The 15,753-nt window shown below is 39.9% G+C and overlaps 1 protein-coding gene across 1 annotated transcript in view; it reads right to left on the minus strand.

Moving 5' to 3' along the window:
• The window catches only part of LOC128662188 (aminopeptidase N), a 57,609-nt gene that overhangs the window by 7,509 nt on the left and 34,347 nt on the right, over positions 1–15,753 (minus strand). The window contains exons 14-16 of the mRNA XM_053716011.1: positions 11,287–11,434; positions 510–601; positions 98–205 (exon numbers count right to left, since the gene is read on the minus strand). Of these exons, the coding sequence (XP_053571986.1) occupies positions 98–205; positions 510–601; positions 11,287–11,434 (348 nt within the window). The remainder of the gene's footprint in view (positions 1–97; positions 206–509; positions 602–11,286; positions 11,435–15,753) is intronic.

Raw genomic sequence — 15,753 nt, forward strand, 5'->3', positions numbered from 1 at the left:
CACTTGCACAATTGCACATGGATCTTATAATATTCTATTTTTGCAATGATTTAGTTTAACATTGTATAGTATTAAATACAATATTGTATCCACTGACCGATTTGTTGAAGTGGCCATCCATTGGCTTAAAAGATCAGAAGCTAATTTTCCACACTGTGGAACGCCATAGGCACATGCAGTGCTGATTGAATTAATTTCATTGTATCTGCAAAAAATAAATAAAGAAATAAAGAAAAAAGGAAAAAAAATAGAAAATGGAAGAAAAAACAATAAAAATTATATGTTTGCACAAGCTGCCTGTCTTTGTATTAGACAAAGTCAGACAGTTGAGTAGAATTATGTGTCAGCATACAGCAGGATCCTGTATTTTACAAACTGAAGGTTAAACAGGACCATAAATCAATTCCATTTTAGTTCAACCAATGGATAAGACCATGGGATGAGGTTAATATTTTTATTTAACCCTTTTGTGTCAACTGATACAGAAGAGAATTTGGGGTAATACTTACTGTTCCATTAATGTGACTGGTCGTTCCGTCCAATTCATGGTTTTATTTTCAAAATAATTAAACAATGGTGTGACTTGTTGCTTCATGTATTGCTATAGGAAAATAAAGTTTTAGTAAAATTATTATTATTATCGGTTATTTATAGAGCGCCAACATATTCCGCATTTATAGGGATCAGACGGGTAGAGGGCCCTGCCAAGAGTCGCACTGTTGTAGTCAGCTCTAAAGAAGGTGATCTACAAACAGCATGGTTCTTAGGCTTACATGCTAAGGGGGTTCAAGGGGATAACAATGGAGGGGAGGAAACGGTATAAAGAAAGGTTAGTGTAGGTTGTATGCATCCCTGAACAGTAGAGTCTTTAGGGAGTGCTTGAAAACTAGGAGAGAGTCTTGTGGAGCGAGGCAGAGAGTTCCACAAGATGGGAGCTAGTCTGGAGAAGTCCTATAAGTGGGAGTGTGAGGAGGTAACAATAGAGGAGGAAAGTAGGAGGTCATGAGCAGAGAGAAGGGGACGGGAGGGAGAGTATCTGGAGACAAGGTCTGAGATATAGGGTAAGCAGTACAGTTGAGGCTTTGTATGTCAGAGTGAGAATTTTGTGTTTAAATCTGGAGGCAAGAGGAAGCCAGTGAAGGGATTGGCAGAGAGGTGCAGCAGATGAAGAGTGACATGTAAAGGAAGATGAGCTTTGCAGAGGCATTCATTATAGATTGTAAAGGAGCTAGGCGGCAGCTGGGGAGAACAGAGAGGACAGAGTTGCAGCATTCAAGGCGGGAAAGGATTAGAGAGTGGATTAAAATCTTAGTTGTGTCTTGTGGAAGGAAATGTATAATTTTAGAGATGTTTTTAAGGTGGAAGCAGCAGGATTTAGCCAAGGACTGAATGTAAGGAGTGAAAGAAAGATCTGAGTCAAGTGTGACCACAAGACATCGGGCATGCGGGGTAGGGGTAATGATAGAGTTGTCGAAAGTTATAGAGAGATTGGGGGTGTAGATTTTGGAAGAAGGAGGGAAAATAAGGAGCTCAGTTTTGGGGAGATTTAGCTTGAGATAGTGAGAGGACATCCAGGAAGAGATGTGAGAAAGATAGTTAGTGACACGGGTTAGCAAGGAAGGAGATAGGACTGGTGCAGAGAAGTAGATTTGGGTGTCGTCTGCATACAAATGATATTGGAACCCATGGGACTTATAAGGGAACCTAATGATGACATGTAGATTGAGAAGAGAAGGGGACCAAGGACAGAAAGTGGTGACAGGGCAGAGAAGGCCCCAGAGAAGGCTACACTAAAGGTACTGTTTGACAGGTAGGAAGAGAACCACAAGAGGGCTGTGTCACAAATGCTGAAGGATTGGAGGGTTTGGAGCAAAAGAGGGTGGTCAATAGTATCAAAGGCTGCGAACAGATCAAGGAGGATAAGGAGAGAGAAGTGGCCTTTTGCTTTTGCTGTAAGTAGGTCATTGATAACCTTAACGATTGCTGTCTCTGTGGAGTGATGGGGACGAAATACAGATTGCAGTGGGTCAAGGAGGAAGTTTAATGTATGGAAATGGGATAGGCGTGCATATACTAGCTTTTTGAGAAGCTTTGAGGCAAGAGTGAGTAGGGAAATAGGGTGGTAGTTGGATGGGGAGGTTGGATCAAGAGAAGGTTTTTTGAGGATAGGTGTGACCAGTGCATGTTTCAGAGATGAGGGAAATATACCGGTGCTGAGGGAAAGATTGAAAATGTGTGTGAGTATAGGGGTAAGGGTAGAAGAGAGGGAGGGAAGCAGCTTTGAGGGGATAGGGTCAAGAGGACAAGTAGTGAGGTGAGAGCTCAGTATAAGTGCCAAAACTTATTCCTCAGTAACAGGAGAGAAAGAGCTAAATTTATGTCTATGTGGGTTGTGGTTGATTGCGAGGGTTTCAGGGAGTGAGAGAATGGAAGTATGTTGGGAGCTGATTTTGTTTATGATGGAGTCGATTTTGTTATTGAAGTGGCTGGCAAAGTCTTAAGCTGACATAGAAGTTGTATTACGGGGTGAGGTGGGCAGAGAAGAATATTGAAAGTGGAGAACAGATGTTTTGGGTTTGAAGAAAGATTAGAGATAAGAGTAGAGAAGTAATATTTGCTCATAGAGATTAAGGGCAGAATAGTAGGAATTCAAAATGAACTTGTAATGAAGGAAATCAGCTGAACTCCGAGATTTTCTCCAGTGCCGCTCAGTAGTACTGTAACATCTGTATAGGTACCATGTCAGAGGAGTATGCCAGGGCTCAGGATGAGTGTGTGATTTCTGAGCAATGGTAAGAGGGGCCAGATTGTCAAGGACCAATGTAAGGGTGGAATTATAGTGGCAGATAGATTGGTCAGGGCAGGAGAAGAAGGATATGGATGAGAGGAGAGGTTACAGGGAATTAGCAAGCTGCTGCTGATCTAATGACATAATGCTTCTGTGAAGTTTGGTGTGAGGGGTAGAAGGAGGGAGAGTTGTAGGGAGGGATGAGATGTTGCAAGTTTGGAGATGGAGGTCAGAAAGAGGAAAAGGAGCATTTGTGAAGTTTGAAATAGTGCATTGATAGCTAAAGATCAGGTTAAGGGAGTGACCATCTTTGTGAGTGGGAGAGTCAGTCCATTGTGACAAACCGAAAGAGGAAGTGAGTTGCAGACGTTGTTTTGCAGAGGAGGCAGTGGGATTGTCAAGAAGGATGTTGAAATCGCCAAGAATGAAGGCAGGGGTGTTTGAGGAGAGGAAATAAGGTAGCCAGGCAGCCAAGTGATCTAGAAATTGAGTTGAGTATCCAGGGGGTCGGTATATGACTGTAACCCGTATAGAGAGGGGAGAGAATAAGCAAATCATGTGGGTTTTGAATTAGGAAAATGTGAGGGAAGAGATGGGATGTATTTGTTGGAAGGTGCAATGAGAGGAAAGTAAAATACCTACACCACCTTCTTGTCTATTATCAGACCTAGGAGTGTGGCTGAAGTGGAGATCCCCATGTGACAGAGCAGCAGTGGATGCTGTGTCTAGGGGAGAGAGCCAGGTTTCTGTTAGGGCCAGAAGGTTGAGGGAGCGGGAGATAAAGTGGTCATGTATAGAAGTGAGCTTGTTGCAAACAGAGCGAGAGTTCCAAAGTGCACACGTGAAAGGGGTAGTGGCTTTAGATGCAGGAGCATCGATAGTAAGGTTACCAGAGTTTTGTTTTCTGAGTCTATGGAACAATACACATGGATGTGCAAGGCTAGGAAGTTGTTAGGGACCAGGGTTATGGGAGATGTCACCAGCCAGCTAGTATAAGTAAGAGGGAGAGTGACATGAGATGAGATACAGATTAGCAGTAATTAAACTGTTTTTGATGCAAGGTGCAGGAGGGAGAGAGAGTGTTTAGGAATAGATAAAGTTCATGAGTACAAAAGTAAGGTCAGTTTAAGAGAGATGGGCTAATGAACAGCGCAGGTGGTGAGGGGGAGATGTAATTGAATAAAGTAGTTTGTTATAGAGACAAGAGGTAGCGAAAAGGAATATAAAGATATTCAGCATTTTTACAAAAGTGGGAACCAATTAAACACATAAGACACAGTATTACAGCAGCACTTGCATAAGGAAACAATGAGATACATAAAGTATAATACTACAAAGTACTTGCCTTGTGTCTTGCCCCTTGCCCAATCCTTGTTCAATTCTTGCATAATTCTTATATAAGTGCCTCACTTATAAAATATTCACTTAATTCTTGTATAATTCTTATATTAGTGCCGCACTTATAAAATGTTCACTTAATTCTTGTATAATTCTTATATTAGTGCCTCACTTATAAAATGTTCACTTAGTTCTTGTATAATTCTTATCTTAGTGCCTCACTTATAAAATGTTCACTTTAGAAATGTGAACATATGCTATTGTAACAATGCATACTGCCCAGGCAATGCACCCCCAGTGCAATGCACAGCCCAAGCTAGTGTTAAATAAATAGGCAGGGCAGTCAGCTGGGTCCACTAAATTACTTAATTGCTAAGTCAAAAGACAATTTAAAAGGCCAATTGAAAGTTAGATTCTGGTCAGGTTAGGGTGAGATAAGTTAAGATAAACAAGACAGTAACACTTTGAGGAGGTGGGAGCAATGGCATATAACAGCTATAAATTTAAGAATAATAGCAGGTATTGATAAGGATTGGAAATCACATGGCAATTAACAAAACATTAGAAGTAAGACATTGGGATAACATCACAATAAATGCAGGACTAAATTAAAACCTAAAATCATTTGCTCAATATACATATACACATATTAAAAGAGAGTTACAGGGGAGAGCACTATAATGCAGTGAATATGTTGCAGATGAGCATGGATACTATTCACGTACCAAAATAGAGTTACAGGAGAGGAGAGAGCACTATAATGCAGTGAATAGGTTGCAGATGAGCATGGATACTATTCACATACCAAAAGAGAGTTACAGGAGAGGAGAGAGCACTAGAATTCAGTGAATAGGTTGCAGATGAGCAGGGATACTATGCACGTACCAAAAGAGAGTTACAGGAGAGGAGAGGAGAGAGCACCAGAATGCAGTGAATAGGTTGCAGATGAGCAGGGATACTATTCACATACCAAAAGAGAGTTACAGGAGAGGAGAGAGCACTAGAATGTAGTGAATAGGTTGCAGATGAACAAGGATACTATTCACGTACCAAAAGCGAGTTACAAGAGAGGAGAGAGCACTAGAATGCAGTGAATAGGTTGCAGATGAGCAAGGATACTATTCACGTACCAAAAGAGAGTTACAGGAGAGGAGAGAGCACTAGAATGTAGTGAATAGGTTGCAGATGAGCAGGGATACTATTCACGTACCTATAAAAAGTTCACTACAGAAATGTGAGCTTATGCCACTGCAACAATGCATGCCACCCAGGCAATGCACCCCCAGTTCTTGTATACAGTTTGCATGTAACAGATTAAATGGTTTATATATGTACTAATTTGCAATTGCAGCTATTTTGTATTGCTTTCTTTATATGCACACTAAAAAAAATCATAACATTCATTTCTTAATGATATTGATATTGTATTGGGTAATTAATAGTATATCATTTTGTTTAGAATTGATGAAAAGATAATTGCTCAATACATAATAGTTTTTAGCCATTGGCATCTACAGATATTTTCTGGATTTAGGTAGGCAAGTAAATAATATGTCCTAAGCATAATATCAAAATATAGAACTATATATATATTTCTAGTTTTAACACCATCCCTCTATTGTGCCATATGATATCTATAGGATCATGTGACCCATCTATTGTGCCATATGATATCTATAGGATCATGTGACCCATCTAATATGCCATATGATATCTATAGTATCATGTGACCTATCAGATTAATAAAAAAAAATCTGAGATCTCAACAGTGTAATGGTTTATTGGCTATAAAAGAAACTCAAGTGGATGCTTATTCTTGAACATAAAGAGCAGAAGTCTAGGGAGGGGAGGGCATATGCCTGCTCCAGCTTTGAAGTTAACTCCTTAAGGGGAACAATCAACAAGAGTTCCCAAAATAATCATAGGTGAAACAATCATTTGTTAAGCTGTATCTACTAAAAAAAACAAGAAGTACAATACTTAGGGCGAGTTACATATACGGCGCAGGTTTCAGCTGCCCGTAATTTTACCTCGCACATCGGGGTATCCAATAAACCCTGCCGGCAGTTCATAAAGTGCCGTAAGTAAGCTTTACTACTAGCGATGTCCAGAATAAATACACATTTCTGGAGTCGCTAGTGACTTACGGCACTTAAGAAACTGCCGGTGCCTAAGAAAAAGAAAAAAAATATCAAATCTCCCGTAAAAGTCTAGCATGCCTCCCAAAAATAAGCCCTACACGTAAAACCCCTATATCCGCCATCAAACCCACATAGGAACTAATAAAAGTATTAACTCCTAAACTGACAACCCCCCCACACAATGCAATAAGCCTAATTAAACTACTAACCCCTATATCAACCATCAAACCCACACCGCAAGTAGTAACTAAAGTATTAACCCCTAAACCACCAAAGCCAACAACGCAAACTACCTATTAAAGTATTAACCCTAAACCGCCAAAGCCCACAACGCAAACTACCTATTAAAGTATTAACCCCTAAACCGCCAAAGCCCACACCGCAATAAACCTATCAAAGTATTAACCCCTAAACTGCCAAAGCCCACAACACAAACAATTAAATTACTAAGCCCCCTAACCTAACACCCCCAAACCTAACACCCCTAACCTAATACCCCCTAAATGAACCCAAGTTACAAAATACTAAACTTGCTAACTATTAAAATAAAAAAATCTAATACTACTTTAAAAATAAAAAATAAACTAATTAATATTCTGGTGTAGACTGTCCCTTTAAGATACAATTACATAAAATAAAAAAATCTAAGATTACAGGAAATAAAAAACAAAATTACAAAATTTTTAAAAATTATGCCTAATACCTATGAAAATAAAAAGCCCCTCTTAAAATAAAAACACCCCCTACTCTAAGAATAAATTACCAGTAGCCCTTAAATGGGCTTTTTGCAGGGCATTGCCCCAAGATAAACAGCTCTTTTACATCAAAATACACAAAGTCTCCCCTAACGGTAAACCCCCCCCACCCACCAAACCCCCCAAAATAAAAGAACTTAACACTAAAAAAATGAAACTACCCATTGCCCTGAAAAGGGCATTTGTTTGGGCATTGCCCTTAAAAGGGCGATTAGCTCTTTTACAAAGTGCCCACCCTAATCTAAATTAAAGAAAAAACAAAAAAAAACAAAAAAAAAACCTGTCTTAACCCCAGGTTGATACTCACCATTCCTGAAGTCCAGCGGAGAAGGTCCTGTCCCATGCAGTGAAATCTTTTTCCAAGCGGCGACCTCTTCTTCCAGGAACAATCCAGTGCAGAGTGGAGGGTGGAGCTGAAGACCAATGACCACAGAGCTGAAAACCGGTGACCCTGAAACTGAAGACCGGTAACCCTCGAACTAAAGACCGGCGACCCTGGAACTGAAGACCGGCGATCCTGGAACTGAATACCGGCGATCGCGGAGCCATGGAGCGTGGAGGATCCTCTTTGTAGGATCGCCGCCGTACACTGGATAGTCAATTCAAGATACGCGATAAAAATTGGCGTCCCTTGAATTCATATTGGCTGATTTGATTCTTCAAATTCATATCAGCCAATAGGATGAGAGCTACTGAAATTCAATTGGCTGATTTGAATAGCCAATGGAATTTCAGTAGCTCTCATCCTATTGTCAATGGCAATGGGTAGTTTAGGTTTTTTAGTGTTAGGTTCTTTTATTTGGTGGGTGGGGGGGTTTACTGTTAGGGGGTCTGTGTATTTTGATGTAAAAGAGCTTTTAAGGGCTACTGGTAGTTTATTCTTTGAGTAGGGGGGGTGTTTATTTTGGGGGGGCTTTTTTATTTTCATAGGGATTAGGTATAATTTTTTAAAATTTGGTAATTTTGTTTTTTATTTTCTGTAATCTTAGATTTTTTTATTTTATGTAATTGTAGCTTAAAGGGACAGTCTACACCAGAATTTTAATTTTGACTAGACTGTCCCTTTAAAGTGAAGGTAAACTTTGGTGAATGAAAGCCCATTTTTTAAAAAATATTATAAAACAGGGGCACTTTCATTCATCAAAGTTTACAAAGCAGCCGTTTTGTTAAAAAAATTACCTTTTTTTCTTGTCACTGCTACAGCAGCTTCCCCCACCTAGAAATCCTCAATTCACACGTTAGCAATGACTAATCCTGCTTCCTCCAATCACAGCTTTCCCCTCAGGGTAGTCATTGCCTGAGGCAATGCTGTGATTGGAGGAAACCGGATTAGTCATTGCTGACGTGTGAATAGAGGATCTCAAGGTGGGGGAAGCTGCTGTAGCAGTGAAAAGAAAAAAAGGTAATTTTTTAACAAAACGGCTGCTTTTTAAACTTTGATGAATGAAAGTGCCCCTGTTTTTAATAGTATTTAAAACATTTTTTTCATTCACCAAAATTTACCTACACTTTAATTTATACATAGTTTATTTTTTATTTTTAAAGTAGTGTTAGATTTTTTAATTTTAATTAAGTTTGCGTTGTGGGTTAATGGTGGATTAGGGGTTAATAGTTTTATTAGGTAGTTTGCGATGTTGGGGTTGGCGGATATAGGGGTTAATACTTTATTTGTAGTTACGGTGTGGGTTTGATGGTGGATATAGGGGTTAATATATTTTATTAGTTATTGTGGTGTGGGATTGCGGTTGGCAGGTAGATAGATATTGCGCATGCGTTAAGTGTTAGTTTATTTTTGCAGGCAAGTTCGGGAGTTACGGTGCTCCCATACTCAGCGCAAGGTCTGCTGCGGCTGCCTTAGTATGGCAAGGTGAAATGGAGTAAGATTTATCCATTTTCGCCAAGTAAGTCCTTGCGCTGAATATTGGATACCGATTTACGATGCGGCCCCATGTTAGCTTATGGGAGAAAAAATTACGGGCAACAGGTTAAATATATGCACGTAACTTGTATGCTACGCCGTATATGTAATGCCAAAATCGCGTAAAATCCGGTGTTGCCGGCTTTTGCGGGCGATGCTGCATATGTAATGGGGCCCTTAAAGTCTGGTCGGTTAAAAGGTTCCCTGAGGACCAGAGTTGAAAACCCCTGGATTATTTCATAGCACAGCTATACAAGAAAGGGTAATACCCTTTTCTTTAGGACCTCAAGCTAGCAGTTAATGCTATTTGTTTTTCAGTCTTTTATCTTCCAAAATAGAAATACATTTATCTTATTTCTTTAAAAATGCTATGAAATGCTATGAAAATTAAAATAAAAAAAATGCCAGAGTTTAAGTAAAGTAAAAAAAACAAAAAAACAAGAACATTATGCAGGAGCTTTTTTCTTTAACCACAAAAAGTACCATTTTTTTTGGACAGGAGATTAAAGTTAAGGTTTTGATTTTCCCTTATACGGACAGTATACACCATTTTTATATAACTGCATGTAATAGACATTACTATAAAGAAGACTGCACAGATACTGATCTAAAAATCCAGTATAAAACTGTTTAAAAACTTACTTAGAAGCTCCCGGTTTAGCACTGTTAAAAAGGTTAGCTGGAAAACCCACTGCAAGTGGTTATATAGCAAAAATACTGCCCCCTTCCTCTGCATATGAAAAGACCCTTTACACAAACAGGAGCAAGCTGGAGTAGGTATACATCAGTATTCTCCTAAAACGTTGGGGCTTGGTTAGGAGTCAGTGCAATGTTATTTAAAAATAAACAAAACTAAAAAAAGCTGTATGGGCTATATAAATGGGTCATCTACAAAACATTTATGTAAAGAAAAATCTAGTGTATAATGTCCCTTTAAAAGCTGAAACCAGGAATTCCCCTGCTTTATCTCATTGGTTTTATTCTTTTTGTTTATTTGCTTGAAAAATTTCCGGCTTTCTTTGTCTGTGTGAAGCTACGTCCTCCTATATTTTTATTGTATTGCTTAATATTTTCCTTATTAAAACTGTTTTTTTTTTTAAGAAAAAAAAACAACTTTGGAATTTACTTTCACTATTTATTTTGTCATATTTTCCTCTAATTTATATCCAGAAATTGGCTTCATTGCATCCTGCAGATTCCAGGAAAATGCAACAGTGTAAATAGTGATTGCTTACATCAGTGCAGAGGCTCATTTATTTATGCCCTTAATTAGCCACAGCAAAATAGATAATATAAACAAAAGACTTCTCAATGGGTGTATCCCTGGACTGCAAATCAATGCAAATTATGCATTGACTGGGGACAGTCTCTTGATTTTGTTGTATGTCCCTGGATTTTTTTTTTTGTCCCTGAAAATGTCCCCTCCAGGAGATATAAAGGGTTGCAGCTGAGCTGGGGCATATGTGGCAGTTAAGTTACTGGGGGGAGCTGCCGGTTAGGCTGTGCGTGCATCAATTACTCTGCTTGATCACTCAGAGCAGGTCCTAGGCAGGGACTCTTTGCTGCACCTTCTCTGAGTGATCAATGTTAAAACTGCCACAAATCAGAAGAAAAAACACTGACAAACAGCTCCTCATCACTAGGTAAGAAGCTGTGATAATTGCGGGGGGATTACTTGGCTACTACTGTAGAGAATTTATTGTTTGCATCTCTGAATTATTTAGTCTGAGAGTAATCTTCATATTTTAGCACTTTATTTAGTCTGCATCTTACTGATTTTAGTGTGAGTTTAAACATACACCACTTCCTACACACAGTGCAAAAATATGAAAATTGCTGTCAGGCTAAATAATACAAAGATCAATTTGCACCCAGTCCAGCGCTGTGCATAATCTCACAGTATTATTTGTCTGCCTAATTGTGATGCTGTGTTGTAACAATAACCATATGCCCAGAATGTGTTCAAGAGACTGGTATTGTCAATATTATGGGGTAGGTGTAAGAGCTTGGTGCTGTGATCCATATAATAAGCTATGGGTATGTCTAAATGATACTATTATTATCAAATGGGTGTGTTTTGATCTCAGGACTGAGTGGGTGAAGCAAATGAACAGTAGGCCGTCAATACTCCAGTAACCGCTTACTTGTCTTAACTGCAAATGGTCCCTGGAAATGTTTTGGAAATGTTGGCAACTATGCAAATATGATCATTTTAGTATAAGATAAGCATTCTTTAATTTTAAGCATGTCCTCTTATTTTATTCATGTTCCATTAAAATTTTACCCCCACAGAACTACAAAGTTTGAAAAAAAATCTTGGCCACAAATGAACAGATTATCAGTTACCCTCATAGGACCATAAACTTCAGTACGATCAAACATCTGGACAAAATAGCTCAGACTGCCAAGAGCTGCCTGCCAGGGCATGTATTCCACTTCCTTTGAAAGAAATTTTGTTGTATCAAGTGCTTTGGTTGTGATGATATATTTTGCCCTGTCAAAAAAACAAAATCACATTAGACCATTTTAACAAGATTTTAAAGGGACACTCAACCCAAAATGTTTCAGGTAGAGAATACAATTTTAAACAACATTCTAATTTACTTCTATTATCTAATTTGCTCCATTTTTTTTAGATATTCTTTGTTGAAGAAATAGTGATGCCCATGGGTGAGCCAATCACACAAGGCATCTATGTGCAGCCACCAATCAGCAGCTACTAAGCCTATCTAGATATGCTTTTCAGCAAAGGAACTCAAGAGAATGAAGCAAATTAGATAATAGAAGTAAATTAGAAAGTTGTTTAAAATTGCATGATTTTTCTAAATCATGAAAAAAAATTGGGTTTCATGTTCCTTTAAGGTAATGATTACTGCAGTACAAATACAACATAAAACATCATAAAGCACTACTATAGACTGCAGTAGTTAAATGGACATTACTTTCTCCCACACTACCTAGAAATGTCAGAAAGACCTTTAGGAGGAGATCCTTACATTTAGCTGAGACTTTAAAAATACTCTGATGCAGCGGACAGCAATACACCCAATCGCATACGATCGGGTTGATTGACACCCCCTGCTAGCAGCCGTGAATCTGCAGGAAGCGACATTCCACAAGCATTTCACAAGGAATGCTTGTGCAATGATAAATGTCAACAGCGTATGTGTATGCTACAGCGGATCATGTCAGTCCGCACTTTGTTTAAATTGGCCCCCATCTCTGCTAGAAGTAATTTGCGCATGTTGGATAGCACTTGTATTACAAGTTGAAAGTAAAAAGTTTTTGCTTGCGAGCTAATCATATATATGATTATACAGTATATAGGTTTAGCTATAAACAGATATATATATATATATATATATATATATATATATATATATATATATATATATATATATAGCAGTAGATATTTATAAATACATACAGCATATTCTGCTATGTGCAGATCATTGGAATGTGACATATTTACAGTAAATACATAGTGTAACACTTTATTAAATATGACTATTGCATAAATATGATTTTTCATGTTTTCCTCTACTTGACTGCAAAGGACAGCAAAGCACACACACACATATATATATATATATATATATATACAGTATATATTTACACATATGTATTTATGTGTTCATAGGTCTATATATGTCTGTAAATACATATATACACATTTAAATACATACATATACTGTACATATACAGTGGGCCCCATCCGATATGCAGCTTCGCCCGCAAAAGCCGGCGACGCCATTTTTTGCACGGGTTTGGTATCACATATACGGCGTAGCATACAAGTTACGCGCGTATATTTCAGCCTTCGCCCGTATTTTTTTTACCCATAGACTGACATAGAAAAGACGCGCAATTTGGTATCCAATATACAGCGTAAGGATTTAAGCGTGCAGAATTCAGAAAATCTACTCCATTCTCATCTCGCCACAAATTGCAGGCGCAGCAACCCTTGCACTGACTAAAAAAACAACAGAACTGTCTGAAGGCCTAACAAATGCATGCTCAATAACATACATATCAGCCGCTTGATCTCAAACAGTTAAACTTCTTCTAAGCATTTATTATTCCTGCCCCTGCAAATGTGCCAAACAGTATAACCTCTCAACAGGAAGCCTAAAAAACCCGCCAATGTTATGAGCCTCCTCTGGAGTGAAATGTATTCCTCACCCAGGGGAGAATACAATGCATCCACAAGCTCTTGAGCAGCAGGGCTTCTAGGTGCTTGAGGTGCAGGTTCAGCTGCATCTGCTGGTGCTTGTGGGACATCTTCAGCTGCATCTGCTGGTGCTTGTGGGACATCTTCAGCTGCATCTGCTGGTGCTTGTGGGACATCTTCAGCTGCATCTGCTGGTGCTTGAGTACTTTCAGCTATATGTTCATCTGCAGATGGTGGAGCTCTCCCAAGTGAAGAGGATGGTGGAGCTCTCCCAAGTGAAGAGGATGGTGGAGCTCTCAGGGTGGATTGATAGTCCCACTGATGACCAGTGTGTGACCACTCAGCCTGTCCAGATGGCACTTCTTGTGACATACCCTGTGTGTAAAAGCCATGACTGCCCTGAGATTGTGTTGGGGGGGTAAATACATGGACCCTTTGTGGCTGACTTGGCTCCCCCTCAAAGCCAAAAGAAGAATATTCCTCTGGCCAGGGATCTTGTCAGGGGTCATATGTCAATGGTGGTGGCATCACTTCCGGGTCCTCAACTGAAGCCATCCAACCCTGCTCATGCCTGGGAGCATAATGTTCATGTGGTTGCCTGAAGACTGGTGGTGGTAGCTGCATGCCTGTGACTGGTGGTGGTGGTGGAGGTGGCGGCATGCCTGTTTGCATCCTGGTGACAGGAGGTTCTGTGGAGGAGTTAAATGATGAGAGGGATTAGTACAGTCATATATATGTCCATGTGGGCATACAATGTGCATTGATACATGCTAGGGCCTATACTCATTCTCATGTCAAACTCTATAACATGCATGTGCACATTGTGATTTGTGATATGAGGGATTTTAATCTGCACAGTATACAGGTATGTGTTTCATACAGTAGTTATGTGTACATGTCAATGATGGAAAAAATGTATTCTTTAAGTGACACTATGGTCACGCAATTTACTTTAGCCTGATGTAGGCACAGAACCTGCTTTCTGAGCTAAAAGTATTGTGATGGCTATAGTGTCCATTTACTGAAAACTCTACATGTGGCTTGTGGCCTGTGTTACTCTGAGACATGTTAGTATTGCACTATTCCACCTCATATCATGAATTGCATTGTGTTAAGTAGCATTAATGTCAAATATAATTGTAGATGTTTTTGTTAGTAGGCCAAATACCATGCTCCTCATTGTGTACATGAATGTGTGACATTATAGGATGTTATATCTCAAATATATATCATACTGGTGTGCGGGATGTTACTCACCAGCATGATGTGCTGTGGTTGCAGCCCCTGAGTCACGAGCCCCTGGAAGTCCACGGACTACTGTGATACTCAGGGACCTGCGTATCATCTCCTGCCAGGTGTTGTATTCTGTGTCCAGGGGTGGACCACCGCCTGTTCCCCTCTGGTGCATGGCTTCCTGCCCCATCTTTTCTTTCACCCGCCTCTTACAGTCATTCCACCTTTTTTTAAGGCCCTCAACAGTCCTCCTCTGCTGGGCCACACTTTTGACGGCATCCTCTACCACCAACCATGCTGTTTTACACCTTTTGGCAACACCTTTGCTCTTCTCCTGGCCAAAGAGGGCACTGTGATTGTCCATGATGGCCTGGACTAGGGCAACATTCTTATTGAATGAGAAGTTTGGACATCTCATCCTCTCATCCTCTGTGGACACCTGGCTTGCTCCCTGTGATGTCCCTGGTGTGGGTTCCTCCCTATCCTCTCCCTCCTCCCCCCTTCTGTCCCCATGTGCACCCTCTGTCCCTCTTCTAGATGTGCCTGGTCTCTGGGGCTCTCAGGCATCTCCCCTTCCATCATCCCTTCTAGCTCTCCCTCTCCCCACTCCACTTACTCCCTGACGGGGACCCCACTGCTCCTCCTGTCCTCTACAATACTCCTCTCCCTGCCACTCCTCTCCCCTCCTCCCCTCCGCCCTACCTCTCCCTGCCATCCTCACACTACATACACTCACACACTCACACTCAATCCCAGTTCAATCACACACAATCACAACTAAACACACAATCACAAGCCTATCACACTGTAAAATTGAAATAAAATGTGTGAGGTGTTAGAAAAAAAAGTGTTGTGTATTTTGTATATGTATGTATGCAATATGTGTGCAATATGTAAAAATATGTGTAAGTGTACAAGCTTAAACAACCAACAATGCGACCTAACTAACTCCTCTGTTTGCGCCGCTCTTTCTACTCTGACTAATCCTCCACTCCACTGTAGTGTGCTGTAGCTCAATGAACCATCCAAACACACTGAAGAAAATGGCGGCTGCGCATGGGTTTATATATGACTTTTGAATAGCGTAATTACGTGGCGCATTTTTAGATGGAGTCGCGGTTGATTTTTACAAGTGTTAGTCTAATTTGCAAAAAATTATTCTTTATTGAGACTTTACGTGGACAAAATACAGGCGTAAGTTACTTGCAACGAGTAAAATGTGTATTTGCGCACTTTCCGGAAGATCGCCAGTTTGTCCTACTTACGCCAGTTTAGCATCTAACGGCGCAGTATATGTAATACCCCGTTGTGCGAGGTGAAATTACGGGTGGCGCAGGTTCCCTCACTTTGCCGAAAACTACGCCGTATATCGGATCGCGCCCATTATATTTATATATTTAGACTGTATG

This window comes from Bombina bombina, chromosome 6 (genome assembly GCF_027579735.1).
Source record: "Bombina bombina isolate aBomBom1 chromosome 6, aBomBom1.pri, whole genome shotgun sequence".
NCBI classification, from domain to species: Eukaryota; Metazoa; Chordata; class Amphibia; order Anura; family Bombinatoridae; genus Bombina; species Bombina bombina.